Source organism: Salvia splendens, chromosome 15 (assembly GCF_004379255.2).
Source record: "Salvia splendens isolate huo1 chromosome 15, SspV2, whole genome shotgun sequence".
NCBI classification, from domain to species: domain Eukaryota; kingdom Viridiplantae; phylum Streptophyta; class Magnoliopsida; order Lamiales; family Lamiaceae; genus Salvia; species Salvia splendens.
Window position 1 is genome coordinate 17,410,429 of NC_056046.1, and position 19,876 is coordinate 17,430,304.

General features: G+C 35.5%; 1 protein-coding gene and 1 pseudogene across 1 annotated transcript; one reads left to right on the forward strand and one right to left on the reverse strand.

Moving 5' to 3' along the window:
• Positions 1 to 8,309: 8,309 nt before the first annotated feature.
• LOC121766786 lies at positions 8,310 to 14,582 on the reverse strand (annotated as a pseudogene).
• A 4,174-nt stretch (positions 14,583 to 18,756) lies between these two features.
• On the forward strand, positions 18,757 to 19,876 carry LOC121766787 (glucan endo-1,3-beta-glucosidase, basic isoform-like). The gene is made up of 2 exons (XM_042163032.1): positions 18,757 to 18,843; positions 18,924 to 19,876. The coding sequence occupies exons 1-2, from the start codon at positions 18,777 to 18,779 to the stop codon at positions 19,874 to 19,876; spliced, it is 1,020 nt and encodes a 339-aa protein (XP_042018966.1). The 5' UTR covers positions 18,757 to 18,776.

Consider the following 19,876-nt stretch of genomic DNA (forward strand, 5'->3'; position numbering starts at 1 on the left):
AAATCGTAAAATGGGCATATGTTCAGGACCAGTTTTGGCCTTTACTCCTTTATTTTATTCAATTCCCACAATAAAATCGATGGACTAACGAGTAATGTCAAACTAAAGAAATCAATTGGATCGTTCTTGAATCGTTGACCAATCGAATTGATTTTTTTTTAAGATTTTGCAAAACAGATTTTAAATTTGTGGCTGCTGAGAGTTGATCACATGAGTAACATGAGTATGAACAATGAATGAAACACATTAACCACAACTAAGGATTTCAGGTTAGCCGTACTCAAATTACTAGTTACCAGATGCAGGCTAATCGAGTTTGAATATTGTCAGACAAAAAATTTACAACTCTAATCTTACATGTTTGGCCTTGGGCTAACCTAACGAGCTAATTGGGCTAAGCCTTTTATTTTTATAAATATAAACATTTATGAATATTAAAGATATTAATCATACTCCTATAACAAACACTATCACAAATAAGTACTACTAATAGAAAAAACTTTAAAAAAATACTACTAATAGAAAAAACTTTAAAAAAAGACATTGAATAAGAATAACGTTTTGATAAATATAGAGTTGTCTAAGACATTGAATAAGAATAATGTTTGATAAATATAGAGTTGTCTAATGATTTAATTATAAGATATAAGGACATATTATGATGATTGTAATAATAGTAAAATAAAAATTATTAACGACAAATTTTGAAGTGTGGTTTAGAAGTCAGAATATTATCTATAGTGGACTTGAATTTTTAATTTATTTATCTATTGTTATATGCTTTTAATAAAAAATAATGTTATATGGCGTTGATTATGATAATTGCAAAAAATATATTGTTACGTCAAATAGATGTAAAGAAAACATTCTTCATGGTGATTTGAAGGATGTGTCATACAAGCCTCATAGATTCATAGTGAAGGAAAATGAAAATCTTGTATGCAAATTGCTTGTATGATGTGAAACAAGCTCCAAAAGAGCGGTACAAGAAGTTTGATGGTTTCATGATGGAGATTCGCTATAAGAAATGCACACAGACATTGTTGATACTATAAGAGATTTGACAAGAATTATTTTATCATATTATTATATGTTGATAATATGTTGATGGTAGGAGTTGATGTAAAGATGATGAATGGATAAGCTGAAAAAATAATTATCTGAACGGCTCTCTATGACATATGTTGGGGAGACCAATTAGAATTTGAGCATGATATGGAGGCAGGAAAATTGTATCTTCAGCATGCTAGTTACATTTGAAAGGTCCTAGAAAAATTTAACTTGGATGATATGAAGCCTGTAAGTATGTCTTTAAGAACTAACTTCAAGTTGTCAAAGAAGGAGCTACCACGTCGAAGGGAAGAACATGTCGAGATGATAAAAGTTCTTTATACTTCAGAATTGACGGAATTATTTATGCTTTAGTGTGTACAAGCCTGCTACTGCACAAACAGTGGGAGTAGTGAGTAGATATGGGTGATTCGGACAAGCAACATCAGGAAGCAGTTAAATAGATCCTTCGAAACATGTTTTAAGGCCTATATTTGACTCGTTTTGAATAAATACCATGTGAATTATTTCTAACATTGATAAATATTTCTATATTTTGGTATCTTGATGTGTTTGTAGTGTTTTGATGGTAAAACGACAAAACATTATGAATAGATTCCATTCTCTTCATATTCCAAAGATTTTCATGTGGGCATCTCACACGCCTCAATCGAAGTTTTGTAGAGAAAGTTATAGTCATTTTACGAACGATCGATGTGCAGTGCAGTCAAAAGCTGACAAGATTTTGGAAGAAATTCAAAATATTAATGAGATCCAAATCTTTTATATTATATCAACCTTTTTCAAGCCTGTTAATACCCTATGACCTACATCAAATCATTCATCTTAGAGCTTCCAATGCATCTCCTACTTCGCACATACATTCTTCCATTTTGCGGGCAAGAGAAACTAAAAACTCCAAGATTAAACCTTCGGTTTTTTATTTCAATTTCTTTTGTCTAGAACTTTAATATATTATTTTACTACTTGTCTACTAGTAGCTAAACTGTAATAATTATAGAGATTTGAAAGTAACACTTATGTTTATTTAAACAAGGAAAGAGCTCTTGTATTTGATCAAGTAAAAACATGGAAAGAACTTGGGTCACGTGAGTAAAACTATTCCACTAATTTTTTAAAATTAATAAAGGCGACATTAAGCTAAACTTTCGACGTTCATTCGCGAACAAACTAAAAAAGGATAATAAATGTGGCTCGTCACAGATTAAGAAGATATGGTTGTTTAGGAATTTTCAGATTCCAAGTGGAAGATTTATGAGTAAGGAGATCAGACCCAATATATTTCCTATCATATCTCCTTGGAGATATGTTTCATGGTGTGATTAGAATTTGTGGTCTTTATTTTTTTTCCCTATACACAGAGTTGTTCTCTCATTGTAAATTGCATCCGAAATTTATAGTGAAAATTTCTGGCTTATTATCACCCATAATGTATACATATCGTATCAAACCAAGTAAATAATTCTTGTCTTCATCTTTTTTATATTTGTTATCCCAAAATATTCATTTTCAGTTGGATCGTGAGTGCGTTTAGAGGGAACATGAACAATAAAAGAAGGTACGCTGGTCACTGATTGTGGATTACAATATACTCGGAGCCGTCCCACTTTAGGAGTCCTGGTTTACCATTTTTTGGTGTCCCACTTTAGGAGTCCCGGTTGGAATATTCCATAAATAGTATTAGGCCCCACATTCAACGAACCTTTTTCCACTCACATATTATTATAAAACGAATATAAAAAAGTAGGACCCGCATTCCACTATCTTTTTTCACCAACTTTCCTTTACATTTCTTAAAACTCGTGCCGAACTCAACGTGACTCCTAAAGTGGGACGGAGGGAGTATTAAAAGTTTAAATAAGATATTTAGTTGAGAAATTTTGATTTCCTTTGGTAATATATTTATACGTCAAAATTTTGCTTTGACGCATCATAATATGAGCTTTGTACTTTAACTCAATAATTAGGCCAATTAAATGTACTAGAGCATCTACAATAGTGGATTAGCGACGCCCTAGCCACCGGCGTGCGGCTAGGCGCTCGGCTATTCCACTATTGCAAGCGGCCAGCTGAGAGGACGAGCGCAAAGTGCCCTAATGGTCGGGCATGCACGAGCTTGGCTAGCCGATCACGCGTCGTCTATTGCACGGCAAGTGAACGTCTAGCCGAAATATTTTTTTTAATTTTTTTCGAAAAAATCATATAAATATTAATAGTAATTTGGGCCGCCTGGTTATATTAGACCCTTAAATCAATACATAATACTACTAACAATTTATAATAACTTACCAACTTCACCATCTCGATTTTCAGAATGGATGGCCATGAGAAGGGAAAAACCAATGAGACAGGCAGTGAAACGATGAACGGAGCTCCTCCTGAGGCCGCCCATTCCTGCCGTGAATCAGTGGTGCCGCTGCGGCTGCTGGTAGATCTTCACTTCCTCCGCCTTTGGCTGAATAAGTGATCCAAAATTATAGAATCTAATCAAATGTTTTCGTTAGTCTAAACCCTTGCATGCATGCATGCCTATATATTAGATATATATGTCCATTAATGGGAAAAATGAGAGATTTGGACTCCTAAGATTGTGGAGAATGAGTCCAAAATCCCAATATTTGTGGGTCATGTAAAGGTTATGAATATTACTAATACTAATATTAGTCTGTTAAGGACGAAGTTCCTTAACGGTCGAAGTTTGCGTCGAACGTCGCGGGAGCTTTGCCCGTCGATCAATCCGGCGTCGAATTCTAGGGTTTGTGCGTTGCACCCGGTTGGAAAAAGAAGATGAGCGAGAGAAAGTATTTTATTTCTTGATTGAAATGAATAACAATGTCCACTATTTGTAATAATAGATACTAACTTAATGAGCAAGACAAAAGATATGAAAAAGATATACACTCCCTAAATATCTAACTAAATAATGCAACTAAATAATAATGCAAGATATGAAATATATATGAAATAATAAACAGTGTCACATATTGTTGATTTTGTTTTCTAGCTTCCTTGTTGTGCATTTTTCACATTATGTCCGTTTTATTGTTATTAAGTTAGTCACCATTCTTAAATGGACTATGATTGTCGTTTCCTATCTTTAAGTATTTTTTTATTTACAGAAAAAATATGTATATTGATGGATTTTTTTGGTTATGTACAACTAGGCTTGGGGATGAATAACTATAAATGCGCAAGAACCCTTTTTTTGGCTCTGAAGTTTAGTTTGTAAACATCACACACATTTTCACATGTACTGTACTATTCTTTATGAACACAATACTAAATAATTTTATATTTTGTTGATCATGCAGAAGAGAGAATGAAACTTTTAAACAATGACTCACAACTAACCACACAATACATTGTTACACAAAAAATAACATTAGTTTGTTATGCACATAAAACATAATAAAATCATTATCAAGGCAGTTATTGAACCCCCTCTAAATGCTTTTCGGATTTCCCCATCCAATATCTATATTCAAAGCTAGACACATAAAAAAATATTAGTAGGAATTCTACTAATACTTAGGGTTGGATGTAAAATAATAGTCTAACACATATCTAATTAAAAGAATGAAATAGTTTCATGTTACAATCGTGTTTTTGTTGCTAAAGTGCCGATAACTAAATTCTGCATTTTCTCATTGATTGTAAACATTACAGAATTTGTTTGATTGTTTCGAAAAATATCACAAAATATCTTGAAAACTTCTATCTTGAACTTCTTTTTTGGATATATGTGCATGCCCAATATAGTTGGAGAGATCCCATTAGAGCATCGGAGAGGTAAATGGAGATATAAAGTCATGTAACCACCATATTTACCTTATTTTTTTATGAAAAATCATACTCCCAGGGGAGAGGTATTTGAGAAGTTGTTATTCCTTATTCCATTTTGAAGAGGTATTTTACCTCTCCATTGATTTACCTTATTTTTTTATGAAAATCCATACTCCAAGGAGAGATGTATTTGAGAAGTTGTTATTCCTTTTTCCATAAAAAGAAGGTATTTGAGAAGGTATTAAATTTTATGTATTTTTAATACATTTTGTACTATTATTTTATTTATATTAATAATTTAGCTTTTTATATACCTTTTCCCTTTGGAGTGTGTTCCTTTTTGGAAGGGTATATTTCACTTTATGAGAAGGTAAATATATGATACTATATCTCTTTCATTCACCTAATTCCTTGTCGGTGATGCTCTTATAAATACAATGTCACACTCTGCTATTGGCTTTGGTTGTACTGGGTCACTACTAATTTTATTCAAATCCAATTCATCTATAAATCCAATGCATATTTAAATATCAATTTCTCATAATAAAATAAATATGAATTACTGTACAAAACAAATTTTTGGCATAATAAATAAAAAAGAAAACAATAAAAGTTTGAAGAATGAAGATTACCGATGATAATTAATCACAAAAAAAATCTCGTGCTCCTGCTGATGGCTTAAGAAGAAACTGTGAAGTTTCTGATTTAGGATTATGGATATTATTTTAAATAAGATTATGTTATGCTTAGTATTTATTGAAAATAAGTTGCTTAATTTCTAACGGAAAGTTTGTTCTTAAAGGTAATTGTCCTTTTTCTAATATTCTTCAAAAGCACCAAGCCATCATAAGTTTTGAGTATGTGTATTGAATGGAATAGGTAAAGCAACTAACACTCTCTCCATCCCAATCCCAAGATAGTTGAGTTGATTTTTTTCATCCGTTTTGAAAAAATAATAATAAATAATTAAAGTCGAGAGAAAGTAATATAAGAGAGAGAATAATATAGATATTATTCAATAGGTAAAACAATTAATACTCTCCCCATCCCAAGATAGTTGAGTAGCTTTTTTTTCACCAGTATTGGAAAAATGTTAGTAATAAATAATTAAAGTCGAGAGAAAGTAATGTAAGAGAGAATAATGTAAGAGAGGGAATACATATCTACATTATTCCCTCTTACATTATTTTCTTTCGACGTTAACTAATTATATCATTTTTCTAAAATGGGTGTAAAAAGGAAACAAGTCAACTATCTAGGGACGGATGATTATATGTCAACTACAATGTTTTTTGGTTGAGAATATATACATTAACTATTTTTGTAAAGTTTAATTCTTTTACTTTTATCGTTAAGAGGCAATGTGTTAAATTTGTAAACCCCTACTAAACTATTTATTTTTTTATTTATAGTTTTGAGGCAATTATATGAAACTAAATTTGTGAGACAAACCTATACTCATGTAATTCTTTTATTGTTCAATTAATCTTATGGGTCAAATGTCTCATCCATAATAAAGATTAATTAAAGTTTCGATGCCGTGGCGGAGGACGATATTTATTAAAATTACAATATTAAAGATACTAATCAGTAGTTATAAACAACTAAGCTTTATTGAAATTTAATTCTTTTATTCATTTTTTACATTACTCTATGACTACTGAAAAACTAGCTAGGTGGGCAGTGACGGATCCAGAATTTTTAATTCGGGGTTATGGCATATATATTGAAACTTTAAACTTTGATTGATCACTTTTCTTCCATTTTATTAGTTTTTATATGAATATTTTTATTAATTATATAATAAAAAAAATACTAAATCTTTTGAACATAAATTATTTGAATAAAGTTAAACTATTTCTAAAAAATAAAAAAATATTATCACTAAAAAATTGATAAATTATTTGTAATCGTATATAAATAGGAATATAATAATGATTCAAGAAAAATTCAGTTCTTTTCTAAACAAAAGAAATTTTTTCATAACTATAAATACTGCAAAGTCGCATATAGATAAAATAATATTTTCAAAATAAATAACAATATAATAACTACTCCACAAATAGAAAGTAGATTAATAAATTAAATGCAGTAGAAAAAGGAATACTACTACTTACTACCATCTAAATAAAATACAAGAAAATGAAATGCAAGAAGGAAGGACAATAAATAAAATGCAAGAAAACCAAAATATTATGCAATAGTCAAGATTCAAACCCTGGTTGTTGTTGAAGAGAACGAACAACACTCTACCGCTGGACTACTTAGGTTCATTTGAAATAACATTACAATATATACTTAACATATCAAGTTTTGGGGGTACAGTTATACCCCCTTGTCCTACACTAGATCCGCCAGTGTAGGTGGGTCGGGCAAGATCAGTCGACCCTCCACCAACTCCAGAGAACTGTTGGGAAAGGCTTCCCATTGATCGACCTCAAGGTAATTGCTACCCTACGCGTCTCTGATCGGCGCTGCGTGCTATCTATTGGAATCAAATTAATGATTCACATAAATCATACATGTCTAATACGATTGATAAATAAATATAAAGTGGAAGCTTACGTTGGTTCTGATTCATGATATTTTGATGATTCTTAAGTGTGAAGTTGATCTTCCAAGACTTTCATTGAGAATCATTTTTTTATTTTGTAACATTGATAGGAATGAGAATCTTTCGATGTATTTACAGGTTGCACTTGGGGATTATGACCCCGTATTTAGAGAACGAGTCCCTAATTTCATTATAACTCTTATTTTATCCATAAAAAAATACTCATAGGAATTTCACTGTGTATATATTTTTTAGTTAATTATTATGGAAAAAGATATATACTTATCATACAAATTTGATATCAAAGTTACAACAATAAAAATACATAAAAATATACGGTATAAAAATGAATTTATGTATTTTTATTCACACCTTGTTTTAACTGCGAAAAAGAAATACCCAAGTAACAACTTAAGAGTATATGTTAGTAAAATGTTATTCAAATTATTCAATTGTTAAATAGAGTAATCTAATTCATCAAAAAACGGCACATGTTGAAGCATTAAAAATTATTCAAAAGCCAATTGAAAACTACAAAAGATAGTGTTCGACGTTCAATGCATTTAAAAGCAGATGTTATTTTAGCTTTAATTAACTGAAAAATGTAACACAAAAAATGATACGAGGAAAAAGGCCTAATTAACACACACCTCTTATTTTTAATAAAGACAAGGAAGTTGTTATACATAAAAATTATGACATTTAGTTAAATTATAACCAATCGATTATAATTTATATCAATTCGGTTACCTAACTGATAACTAATTGAATATTCAACCCTACTTCTTTTTGATCTTTTACTGACTTTTTAATTTATAGTGTACAGTAAGCAGGTACAATACATGCATGAATTCCACAATTCTCATTCCCCTCTACTACTATGTACACTTACTATCTGGCTTCATTTATCTCATTTATTTCATTCTTTTTAATTGTTTTTTCCGCTTGGAATTTCGGCGTTGGCCCTCGGGAAAATCCTTTGCCCGGGGGCCAAGATGGCGAGGGGGTCATACAACATTTTCCTCCTCAAGAAAATCTCCCATTTTGCTCCAAAATGCTCCCTCCACTCTTGTGTGGTATTGTAATGAGGCAAATATTGTTTGATCCCCAAATTTGACTCACTAATAACTTTACAATCCGTCTGTTTCGCGCTAAAATGGCATCCAGACCGTCTTTCCCGGCAGAAGACGGCACTGCTGAGCTCAAGAACGCGACCAAATAGAACACATCCTCCCCAGGCGACAAAAGACGTCCCATTTTTCCATCTATGCAAATCAAATTCCAAAACAAGATATGCATCAAATTTGGAAACATAATATTATGATCTGTTGCTAACTTTCTTAAGTTGCTAACTCTGCTAACTCATCAATGCAGTGTATTGAAAATGTCAACACGATGACATTGAATTGTCAACATAAACTTAGTTGATATTTTCATATACTGTGTTGACATTTTAATGTGGTCGTGTTGATATTTTTAATACATTGCGTTGATGAATTAACAAGTTAGCAATTAAAGAAAAGTTAGCATTATATAGCACCCCGTAACACTTCAATATATGTATAAATTAGTACTACCTGGATTTGTTAACAGGGTAGATCAAAACAGGGCCATTGCTTGTATCCTTGACAATGTTGTGGAAGACTTCCTTAGCAAAGCCATGGATGCTGCTTCTCGGCATAAGTAGATTCAGCCACGGATGAGGCACGTCCCACAGGTTGTTCTCGCGGAGTTTCATCTCCGACGCGTGGACTATGTCTAGGAAGTCCACGTAGGAGACCTCGGACATGAACAGGGTTGGGAGAATGAAGCTCAACTTGGCTAAAAGACTGTCCACTTCCTGCATCAGAACAAAATTAAACTCGTGCACGAGTGAAATACGAAACTAATGGTATCGATGAACCTCACCCGTTCAATCTCGCCAACATCTTCTAAGTTGAAATACTTTGCCAGTTCCAAGCAGAACAGAACCCTTCCTTCGGAAGTGAACTGTTCTGCTTGGACTGGGTCCTTCGGGTTGAAGGAGGATCTCCAGTTGTTTAGCAGTCCGGTTCTGTTTATCACGACGAATCCTTCCAAGTAGTCAAGAGCGTCTCGTGAAGAGGATATGAGACGCTCTTGATCGTTGGTGAATGCGGTGAAATCAGAGTATAATGCTCTGATCCATTTCACCTTCAAGGAGAGGGATGTAATCATATAAATAAATCATATTGTTTCATTTTATAGTAACAAAGATTTGTTTTATCACCTTTGCAGGAGCTGGTTCCAGAGCGATTCTGGCCTCTGTGATGATCCCAAACTGGCCTAATCCGCCGAGAACTGCGTTGAAGAGATCTGCGTTCTGCTCGTCGGAGCACGTCACTACATCTCCCCTGCCTGCAGTTATTGCTAATTAGAAACTTAGTAATCCATCTATTTCCTAAAAACAGAAACTTGTAAACGTCACGGGTTTTAATGTAAATGGGTAAAGTAAGAGAGAAGAAGAATAAAAGTAGTGGAATTAATGTTAGTGGATTATGTGATCCATTTTCTAAATGTAGAGTTTCTATTTTTAGAAAACATACTAAAAAGGAAAGATTATCTATTTTTAGAAAACGGACTAAAAAGAAAGAATTTCTATTTCTATTTCTCTTTTTTTTGTGGGATGCATGAGATGATGGACCTGCGACGACGCGTAGCCGGTAGACATTGTAGATCTGAGGGCCGTGCCGGAAAGCCTGGCCGCTGATGCCGGCGTTGGAGAGAATGCTGCCAAGTTGCCAACGGTGAGGTGGAAGTAGTCGGTCCAAGATTTGGGAGTGAGGCCCCTTTTGAGGCTCTCATGGAGGATGTTTATCCATAGCTCACCGGCCGAGACGTCAACATAGGGGTAATGGTCCGAGGTGTGGAACGCCATCCCCAGGGATTTGTAGGACTCCATGTGGATGACCAAGCCATCGGGGGCCAGGGACTGGCCCTCGAGGGAGTGTCACGGCCACAGTGAGGTGAGAAGAGAGGCCTAGGTTGAATACATGTTTGATGATAAGGGCAATGTTGGAGGTGGAGTTTGGGTAAAGGACTGCTGTGGGCATGCGATGGTATCTATTGCCAAAGTCTTTAGATGCATGGTTGATGTTGTGGAAGCTTAGGTTGCCATAGAAAGGCATTGTGTAAAGTGAAGGGGGGTTGGTGGGGAGGTGGTTTCTATTGGTTGTGATATCAAGCAAGAAAAGTTGTGCTATTTTGAAAACTAGAGGTTTTAGTCTAAAGAGTTTGTTGAATTGTGATATGAAAATGTCTCTTAATTGTTATTGTAGAATTTGTAGTAGAGTTGGAGTCTCTTTCTCTCTAATGTATTGATGTTAATAGAGTGGTGAAAGATTCACAAGAAAATATAAAGGCGAGGTGATGTAGTAATGTAGGGCGAGAGGAAAAGTACTATTGTTCCTATCTTAATAGAAAATTACATATTTTAAAACTATTTATATAATTTGAAATTTTGCGCATTTGTTATATATCCTATTTATTGATGCTAACATAGTACTCCCTCCGTCCCAAGGAAGATAACCCTTTCCTTGGGCGGCACAGAGTTTTATGCAGTTATATTTTGTGTGTTAAGTAGAGAGAGTAAAGTAAGAGAGATGGAATAAAGTAGAGAGAAAAGTGTTTCCATTTATAGTAATGAGTCATCTTGGTTGGGATAAACTAAAAAAGAAAATGGGTCATCTTTAGTGGGACGGAGGGAGTATATGTAAAGATGAATATAACCTAACCTAATACTAATCCATCGTGTTATGGATACCCTTATATAGTTATATTGAACTTTTATTTGTTTGATAGCTTAGGGTGATAAATACTTGACCTACAATATTATGGTGGGAGTTTAGAGGCCCCATATCTTCTTTAAACATTATAGAGACCGATCATATAACTACTCCATGATATGTGATTTGTGACCCAAGATTTGGAGCCTATCATTTTATGCGTTAATGTATAATTTGAGTTTCCGATTTTTATTTTATTTTAAAAAGAGTTCCGGCAGGAGGTGAGATCTAAATAGATTGATTAGATTTAATGTTAGTTTATAACACATTCATGAATAATATTGCACTCGTTAAACTTTTACTATTAAATACGGAATGTATATTCTATTGAAAGTAATAATCATGCCACGTGGACCCAAAATGTGGGCCACAGAAAATTTAGTCATGTGATGAATTGATTAAAATGGGATAAGTATGTGTAATTTGATTCTTTGTGTAATTTGATTAAAGAATCAAAGGCGTGCTTTGGCTCGGTGCTCCCTCAAATGATACACAAAGATTAAAGAATCAAAGGCGTGCTTTGGCTCGGTGCTCCCTCAAAAGATCTCACAGCATATGTGGATGTCCTTGGTTTATGTTATTGCATGGTTAATTGGAATATTAGAAACAAATGGTTTTCCAGAACTTCAAATTCAACTGGCCGGGAGTTCGAGAAGAGACGTCTTTTGTGGTGAATGGGAATATGGATTAAAAGATGGTGCCCGGACTTCCTTTTTGCGCCAGGTCTGGTGATGGATAACTTGGATGATATTAGAAGCTGGATGAGTGCACGGAACACACGATAAGGTATGCTCGTGGGTTTGCGGCGACAAGTAGACCTTAATTTCTCTTTTTTTTGCATTTTGCCTTTTTTTTGTTGGTAGCTTTGTTGGGGCTATTTCTTGAGAATTGTGTCACAATGCCGCTTCGGATAGTTTGGTTCTGTTTATCAAAAGAAACTAATAGAAAATCATAGTTGTCAAGTAAATAGTAATATAGTAACAATACAATAAGTTACACAATTATTTTTATTACTCACAAAAATGAAAAACACATATAAAAAAATCACCACTCTTTACCGTCAAATTAGCAAATTGCATTTTATTGTCAAAGCTTTCTCATGTAACAATGGAGAATACAACTAAACAGATATTGAATCTTTTTTGTAAAAATTAAATATTAACTTATTGACTGTTTGAAGCTCAAATTAGTCGCCTTGTAAAGATGAAATATGGACTTATATTTTATATTGTGCTCTATAAAGAATTCAATAAAAAATAGAGTATATTGAGATATAGAATTTTTTTAAAACCACGATCAATTGCTGGAAGAATTGATATTGACTGTTTTTTTAGAGTAATTAATTGTATTAAATCTCTAATTATCTTTTATTATAATGATAAGTTGGACAAATTATAAACTAACTAACGGTGTTTAAAATATTTAACGGAATGTATTAATTTAAAACAGTAATATAACTTCTTGTATAAAATATGTAAACTTAATATTTTTTATACTAAATAGAAATAAAGGTAAAACATTGTGCATGAAATATGTAATTATATGGTGCCTCATTATCCCCAATTTACTAAAATATTTTGCATGAAATATGTAATTATATGGTGCCTCATTATCCCCAATTTACCAATTCACTCCACTTCTCAATTCAAACCAGGGATTCTTCTTTGAAAACAGCTGCGCATCTCTTCTTCTCTCTCACGCCGTCGCCGTCGCCGTCAGCCCTACGCACCAAGCCAAGTTCTCTTTCTTCTATTTCTTAGCTCATTTTGTGGGTTCTATTCGGCAGTGGCTATGAGTATTAAAGTTTTGATTTTTGAGAGTATTTAGCGCACTTGCATACATGTTTACTGAGGAACGATTTTGGTGGATTTGCTACTGTTGAGGCTTCTAAATCATGGGATGCAGAGGATGGTGTTGTGGTGGGTGATACCCTGCCACTCCTTGCTATCCCAAAGGAGAAGGTGGTGGTGGTGGTGGTGGAAGGCAGTTTATATAGCCAACTTCCTTGTCTTTTTTTCAACTTCCCTCTTTTGAGCTTGTTAATTAGGTAGGAATCCTGACTGAATCTGATCCTTCTATTTTGTGCACCAAGATGAGCTCCTTTAGTCTTTCTCGAAATAGGAGCTGGCAGCTTAGTCACTCACTCCTTTTTTACTTGTTCTAGTAAAAGCAGTCTAACTTTATTTTTGAAGAATGTACTCTAAGGGTGTCCAGTATAGGGGCGGCGCGCCTGCCGCACCCATTCCGATACCGCTCCGCCGGCCTATAGTGGAGGGAGCGTCCGCCCCGAAGCGGACTGCACTCCGGCGAGTTATATGCTAGGACGCCCCAGTCCCCGATCGCCGCGCCTATAGGCGCGCCGGCCGCCTCGATTAATTTTTTATTTTTTTTATTATTTTCAAAAATTCTACTATAAACACCACACCACCACCACCCATTTTACACCATTTTCAAACAATCTCCATTCATTCACTCTCTACACTTTCACTATCTAAAAATGCACGGTGGAGACGACAAATCACCCGGCACTGACGAATCGGGATATGACGGCTATTCTTCCCAGCCGTCGGGTTGGAGTCGAACTCCCCCTCCGTGGGGATCGAGTCCAACTCCTCCTCCATCTCAGCCGTGGAGGGCGAGTCCCACGCCCCAACCTTTTCAGAGGAATTTGAGTCGGTCGGCGTTTGGAGATTACAGACCCAACCTCGACGCGGTTAACCATCCGCGGCCGAAGACCCCTTTCCAATCCAGCCAATCTCCTTTCACCGATGCAGATCGAGACCCACTGGAGACGATGATGGATCTGCTCAGTCCGGGCGTACCGGAAACGTTGGCAGCACGCGTGGATATGCCCGTTCCGACGAGAGTCGGCCGGTCCGGTGGGACAGGTGGAAGCAGTGGCGGCGGGGGGCGGAAGAGGCGGCAGCGGCCCTGGCGGCTCGGGCAGCGGCCCTGGCGGTGAGGGCAGCGACGCCGGCAGCCGGCGGTGGACTGGCCACGCACTACACCAAAGCGAAGTCCATTGCTGTGGCACGGGCGTGGGATGCCGTTACATCGGACCCCATAGTGGGCACCGATCAGACCGAGGGGAGCTTTTGGAAGTGCGTCCTGTTGGCATACAATGAGTTCAAACCTCGAGGCGCCAGACCGCGTGACGGGGAACAGCTCCGCAAAAAGTGGTCTAGGATTCTGCATGCCACCAAGCGGTTCAGCTCCATATACGAGAACAACCTGCTCAATGCTGAGAGTGGCCGAAGCGAAGCCTACGTGAAGGCGCTGTCTATGGCCCAATTCAACATGGAAGGCTGGCCGAAGTTCACCATGTGGGAGGAGTATCTTGTTCTCGAGCACTGTCCGAAATTCCAGGCCATCTGTGCGCAAGAGCGAGCAGGAGCTCCTGGGGCGAAGCGTACTAGACATAACATAGCCGGGGATTACAGCAGCGGCAGCGGCTCGCAATCATTCGACCTCAACGACGAGCAAACCGAAGAGCCCTTCGCTACACACTCTAGGCGCCAACGCCCTCCGGGACAACAGGCCTCTATCCGAAGCGCTAGAGTGGCTGGAAGTTCCTCCCGCCTATCGTCGGCCGCGTCGGGATCGCGCATCCCGCAGCCCGCCCCTATACCGCAACCCATGGCCCCTGGTCCCCACGAGGTCTTGAGGGAGAACCTGTTGGTAGCTTTGTTGGGGCTATTTCTTGAGAATTGTGTCACAATGCTTACCCCTTCGGATAGTTTGGTTCTGTTTATCAAAAGAAACTAATAGAAAATCATAGTTGTCAAGTAAATAGTAGTAATATAGTAACAATACAATAAGTTAGACAGTTATTTTTATTACTCATAAAAATGAAAAATACATATAAAATCACCACTCTTCACCGTCAAATTAGCGAATTGCATTTTATTGTCGAAGCTTTCTCATGTAACAATGGAGAATACAACTAAACAGATATTGAATCTTTTTTGTAAAAATTAAATATTAACTTATTGACTGTTTGAAGCTCAAATTTGTCATCTTGTAAAGATGAAAAATGGACTTATATTTTATATTGTGCTCTATAAAGAATACAATAAAAAATAGAGTATATTGAGATATAGAATTTTTTTAAACCACGATCAATTGCTGGAAGAATTGATATTGACTGTTTTATTAGAGTAATTAATTGTATTAAATCTCTAATCATCTTTTACTATAATGATAAGTTGGACAAATTATAAACTAACTAACGGTGTTTAAAATATTTAACGGAATGTATTAATTTAAAATAGTAATATAATTTTTTGTATGAAATATGTAAACATAATATTTTTTGTACTAAATTGAAATAAAGGTAAAATATTTTGCAGGAAATATGTAATTATATGGTGCCTCATTATCCCAATTTACCAAAACATTTTGCATGAAATACGTAATTATATGGTGCCTCATTATCCCCAATTTACCAATTCACTCCACTTCTCAATTCAAACCAGGGATTCTTCTTTGAAAACAGCTGCGCATCACTTCTTCTCTCTCACGCCGTCCAACCTCGCCCGCCGTCACCGTCCCCGTCAGCCCTACGCACCAAGCCAAGTCCTCTTTCTTCTACTATTTCTTAGCTCATTTTGTGGGTTCTATTCGGCAGTGGCAATGAGTATTAAAGTTCTGATTTTTGAGAGTATTTAGCGCACTTGCATACATGTTTACTGTGGAACGATTTTGGTGGATTTGCTACTGTTGAGGCTTCTAAATCATGGGATGCAGAGGATGGTGTTGTGGTGGGTGATACCCTGCCACTCCTTGCTATCCCAAAGGAGAAGGTGGTGGTGGTGGTGGTGGAAGGCAGTTTATATAGCCAACTTCCTTGTCTTTTTTTCAACTTCCCTTTTGAGCTTGTTAAATAGGGAGGAATCCGGACTGAATCTGATCATTCTATTTTGTGAAATAGGAGCTGGCAGCTTAGTCACTCCTTTTTACTTGTTCTAGTAAAACCAGTCTAACTTTATTTTTGAAGAATGTACTCTAAACCCCTTTTTATCTTGATGTGGGCTGATTTCTCTTCTTGGTATGGAACCGAGATGGGTGTGGAGTTGTAGACTTCATGTGTAGGATAGGATAGCTTTTGTAAAGTATAAATCCTCATTTCCATTTTTAATTGCTAGCAAATCCTTAATTCTTGAGCTCCTAGGAATAATATTACTTGTAGCACTCTCTTTGTGCTCGGTGATGTAGGAAGGGAAGTCTCGATATGGGCGTGTATTCCCAAATACACATTTACATGTATGTATATTCCATACATTAGCATTTATGCATTTTTCAACATATCTCTCCCCTTAATATTTCTTTTACCTGGTAGAGAATCTCTCTTATGTACGCATGTACTATTGCATCTTCATCTCTTAGAAATAATACTCCTTGATTCCTCCTATTTTCTCCAAGCAAGCCATTCTCTAATATTTTTCTTTTGCATCCAATGTTCTTACTCTTCATTCTCCAAATCAAGTACTTGAAATTTCAAAGTCGGGATTACAACGAGAGTTCCACGATTACACGGCTTCTAATGGGACTAATTATACTACTAAATCCGATTAATCTTAATAAAAAGGGAACAAAAATTCGGGGCGTCATAGGTTCTACCATAAATTAATTTTCCGGGTGCTATTTCTGAAACTGCAAAATGCATTAAATGTGAAAAATCTAGGGGTGGGTCGATACGAGATATCGTATCGAAAACGATGTATCGTATATCGTATCGAAAATATCGATATGAAAGAATTTCATATCGTTATCGTATCGAAAGTTTCGATATATCGAACTTTCGATATGGATAATATCAATATCGTTATCGTATCGATATTTCGATATATCGTACCGAAATTCGATATATCGAATATACGATATATTCGAATATTCGATATAAAACGATATATCGAAAATATCGATATATATCGTATATTCGATATAAACGATATCTCGAAAATATCGATATATATCGTATATTCGATATAAAACGATATATCGCGATATAAGGAAATTCATATCGTTATCGTATCGAAAACTTACGATACGGTATCGTTTCGTATCGAAAACTTACGATACGGTATCGTTTCGTATCGAAAATTACGATATATCCAAAATCCGATAATTTTTCTATATTTTTCAATACGATACGAGCGATATATAATTTTTCCGATATTTTTCCCCAGCCCTAGAAAAATTCTACATCCCCAATCTCAATCCATATTAGTTATTACCATATATCAATCGGAAATCATTAAAGCTATAGAGCGGTCAGGCAAACCATATAATAACATTTCAATAAATAAACTTATTTATTACAAATAAATAATCATTATTATAACAAAGAAAAAAATCATTAAGGACATTTTTAATGCAAATAAGGATGTTAATTCGTGTATCTAAATATACCACAAATACTTCAAAAATCGTCCTTATTGTTGGCGTTCCCACTAAAATTAGAGGATGCAATGCAAATAAAGGCGTCCAAAAAAAAGTTAATTTATCTTTAATTTAAGAACGCTTTTTTTTCGTCCTAAATCATTGTTATTTTTTAAAATTTTCCAAAGCGAATAGTTGTGACTCAATTTTTGCATTCTTACATTGGTGAAAAAAGAAGAGGCGTTGGTGGTATCACTTGATTTTAGATTCAATTACTCACTCTAGGAGATTGAAATTTCAAATAAGTCGATATCTGTTTTATTTTACCCTTATAAATGCTTCACAGTTATTTTGTTTTTACATTAATAATATAACTGATCTAAAAATAAATGCAAAAAGTGTTATTTTATTTAGATATTTCTATAAAAAATATACTTGCTAAGTATTTTATCTATGTTTAATTTAATCAAGATTCATTGTACCTAAAATACACTTGGACCATCAAGATACAACATGATATATATGGAGTATTATATAATCACCATACGCTTAAAATGGACTTATTTGCAACTTTTAAATGTAATTACAAATAAATTTTGTTGATTTAATTACCTAATTGTGAATTGATGCTTAAAAAAATATTAAATATAGTTCATTTATAATGAAATAAAGAATATTGAACTTATGAGCTGATGCGTAAAGAATAGGGATGCTGCCATATAGTTTAGTAATTGAGAAATTAACCCCACGAATAGTTAGTATTAAGAGGATATTTAGTACGTAACATTAAAATTAATTCAGATAATAATTAACTAAATTGATAAGAAAACATAAAAAATAAAACAAGTAACAGAGCAAAAAAGGAAAAGCAAAACGAAAGAAACAAATTAGGTATGTAGCGTCCCTTAATTCAATAAATGTAAGGCAAAAATGGAGAGCTATTTATTGATGAAGTCTAAAATAACGGTCTAAGAATATCGATATATTCATTGTGAATTAATATTTACTTAATTGGTCAACTTCTTTTCCTAAAAAAACTCATTTGGCAATGTGGCTACATATCCAGTGTAAATATCCACTATTAAGAAATGGCAAATATAATAAGTTAATAACTAAACTTTAATGGTCTTTAAAATGAGACTATAAATCAGTGGTCTCGAGAATATTTCAATTAATTTGTCACAATGAAGAGATCATCAAAGCAACACCTTATTCTAATGGCAATAGCCATGCTTTGCATCCACAATGCAGGTTAATCCCTTTCTCAACTTTTATAGAAAAATCAAATAAAATAAGTACTAACTATTTTTTTTATGGGTAAATGAATTTAGATGCTAGAACGGGAGTGTGCTATGGCACCCTTGGCGACAAACTACGACCACCAAGAGAAATTGTCAATCTAATCAAGGGTAAGAACATTGGTCACATTCGATTATACAACCCTAATCCAGCAATCCTCGAAGCACTTCAAGGCACCAACATCTCCGTCATCGTTGGAGTGCCCAACAACGAGATCCAAGGTATCGCGACAGATGGATCTGTCGCGACATCTTGGGTCCAAAACAACATCCGCAAGTACCAATATGTCAACTTTCGCTACATTTCTATTGGAAACGAGATGAACCCGTCAGACAACCCCAACATCGCACCCTACATCCCGGCAGCCATGCAATGCATCTCTGATGCCCTGGCTGCGGCCGGGCTTCGGAGAATCAAGGTCTCCACGGTCCTAAGCATGTCAGTTATCGGAGTATCCTACCCTCCATCGGCCGGGGCATTCCTACCCGAATTCCGCGAATCCTTCATCGATCCAATTATCAAATTTCTTCTCAAAACACATAGCGATTTTCTAATTGATGTGTATCCATATTTTGCATATGCTAGTGACCCCACCAATATTCCTTTAGACTATGCATTATTTACTTCTAAATCGGTTGTGCTTAGGGATGGACCATACCAATACCAAAACTTATTCCATGCCATGGTCGATTCCGTTCACGCGGCTCTCGAGAAGGCCGGTGGGCCCAGCCTCAAGGTTGTGGTGACGGAGACGGGGTGGCCCACGGCCGGAGGGACGGAGACTACCGTATCCAATGCATTCGCTTATAACTCAAATTTGTTCAAGAGTGTGAAAAGGGGAACCCCTAGAAGGCCAAGGAAGACTTTGGACACTTACATTTTTGGTCTCATTGATGAGAATCAGAAAACTCCCGAACTTGAGAAGCATTGGGGAATCTTTCTTCTTAATAATGTCCCTAAATATCAAGTATCTTTTACTCCATAA

What these genes read in the sequence shown, in the direction of transcription:
- LOC121766787 (XM_042163032.1), top strand. Translation starts at nt 18,777, where the DNA reads ATGAAGAGATCATCAAAGCAACACCTTATTCTAATGGCAATAGCCATG. An exon ending in GCTTTGCATCCACAATGCAG is followed by an intron (nt 18,844 to 18,923) that starts GTTAATCCCTTT and finishes AAATGAATTTAG; the next exon opens with ATGCTAGAACGGGAGTGTGC.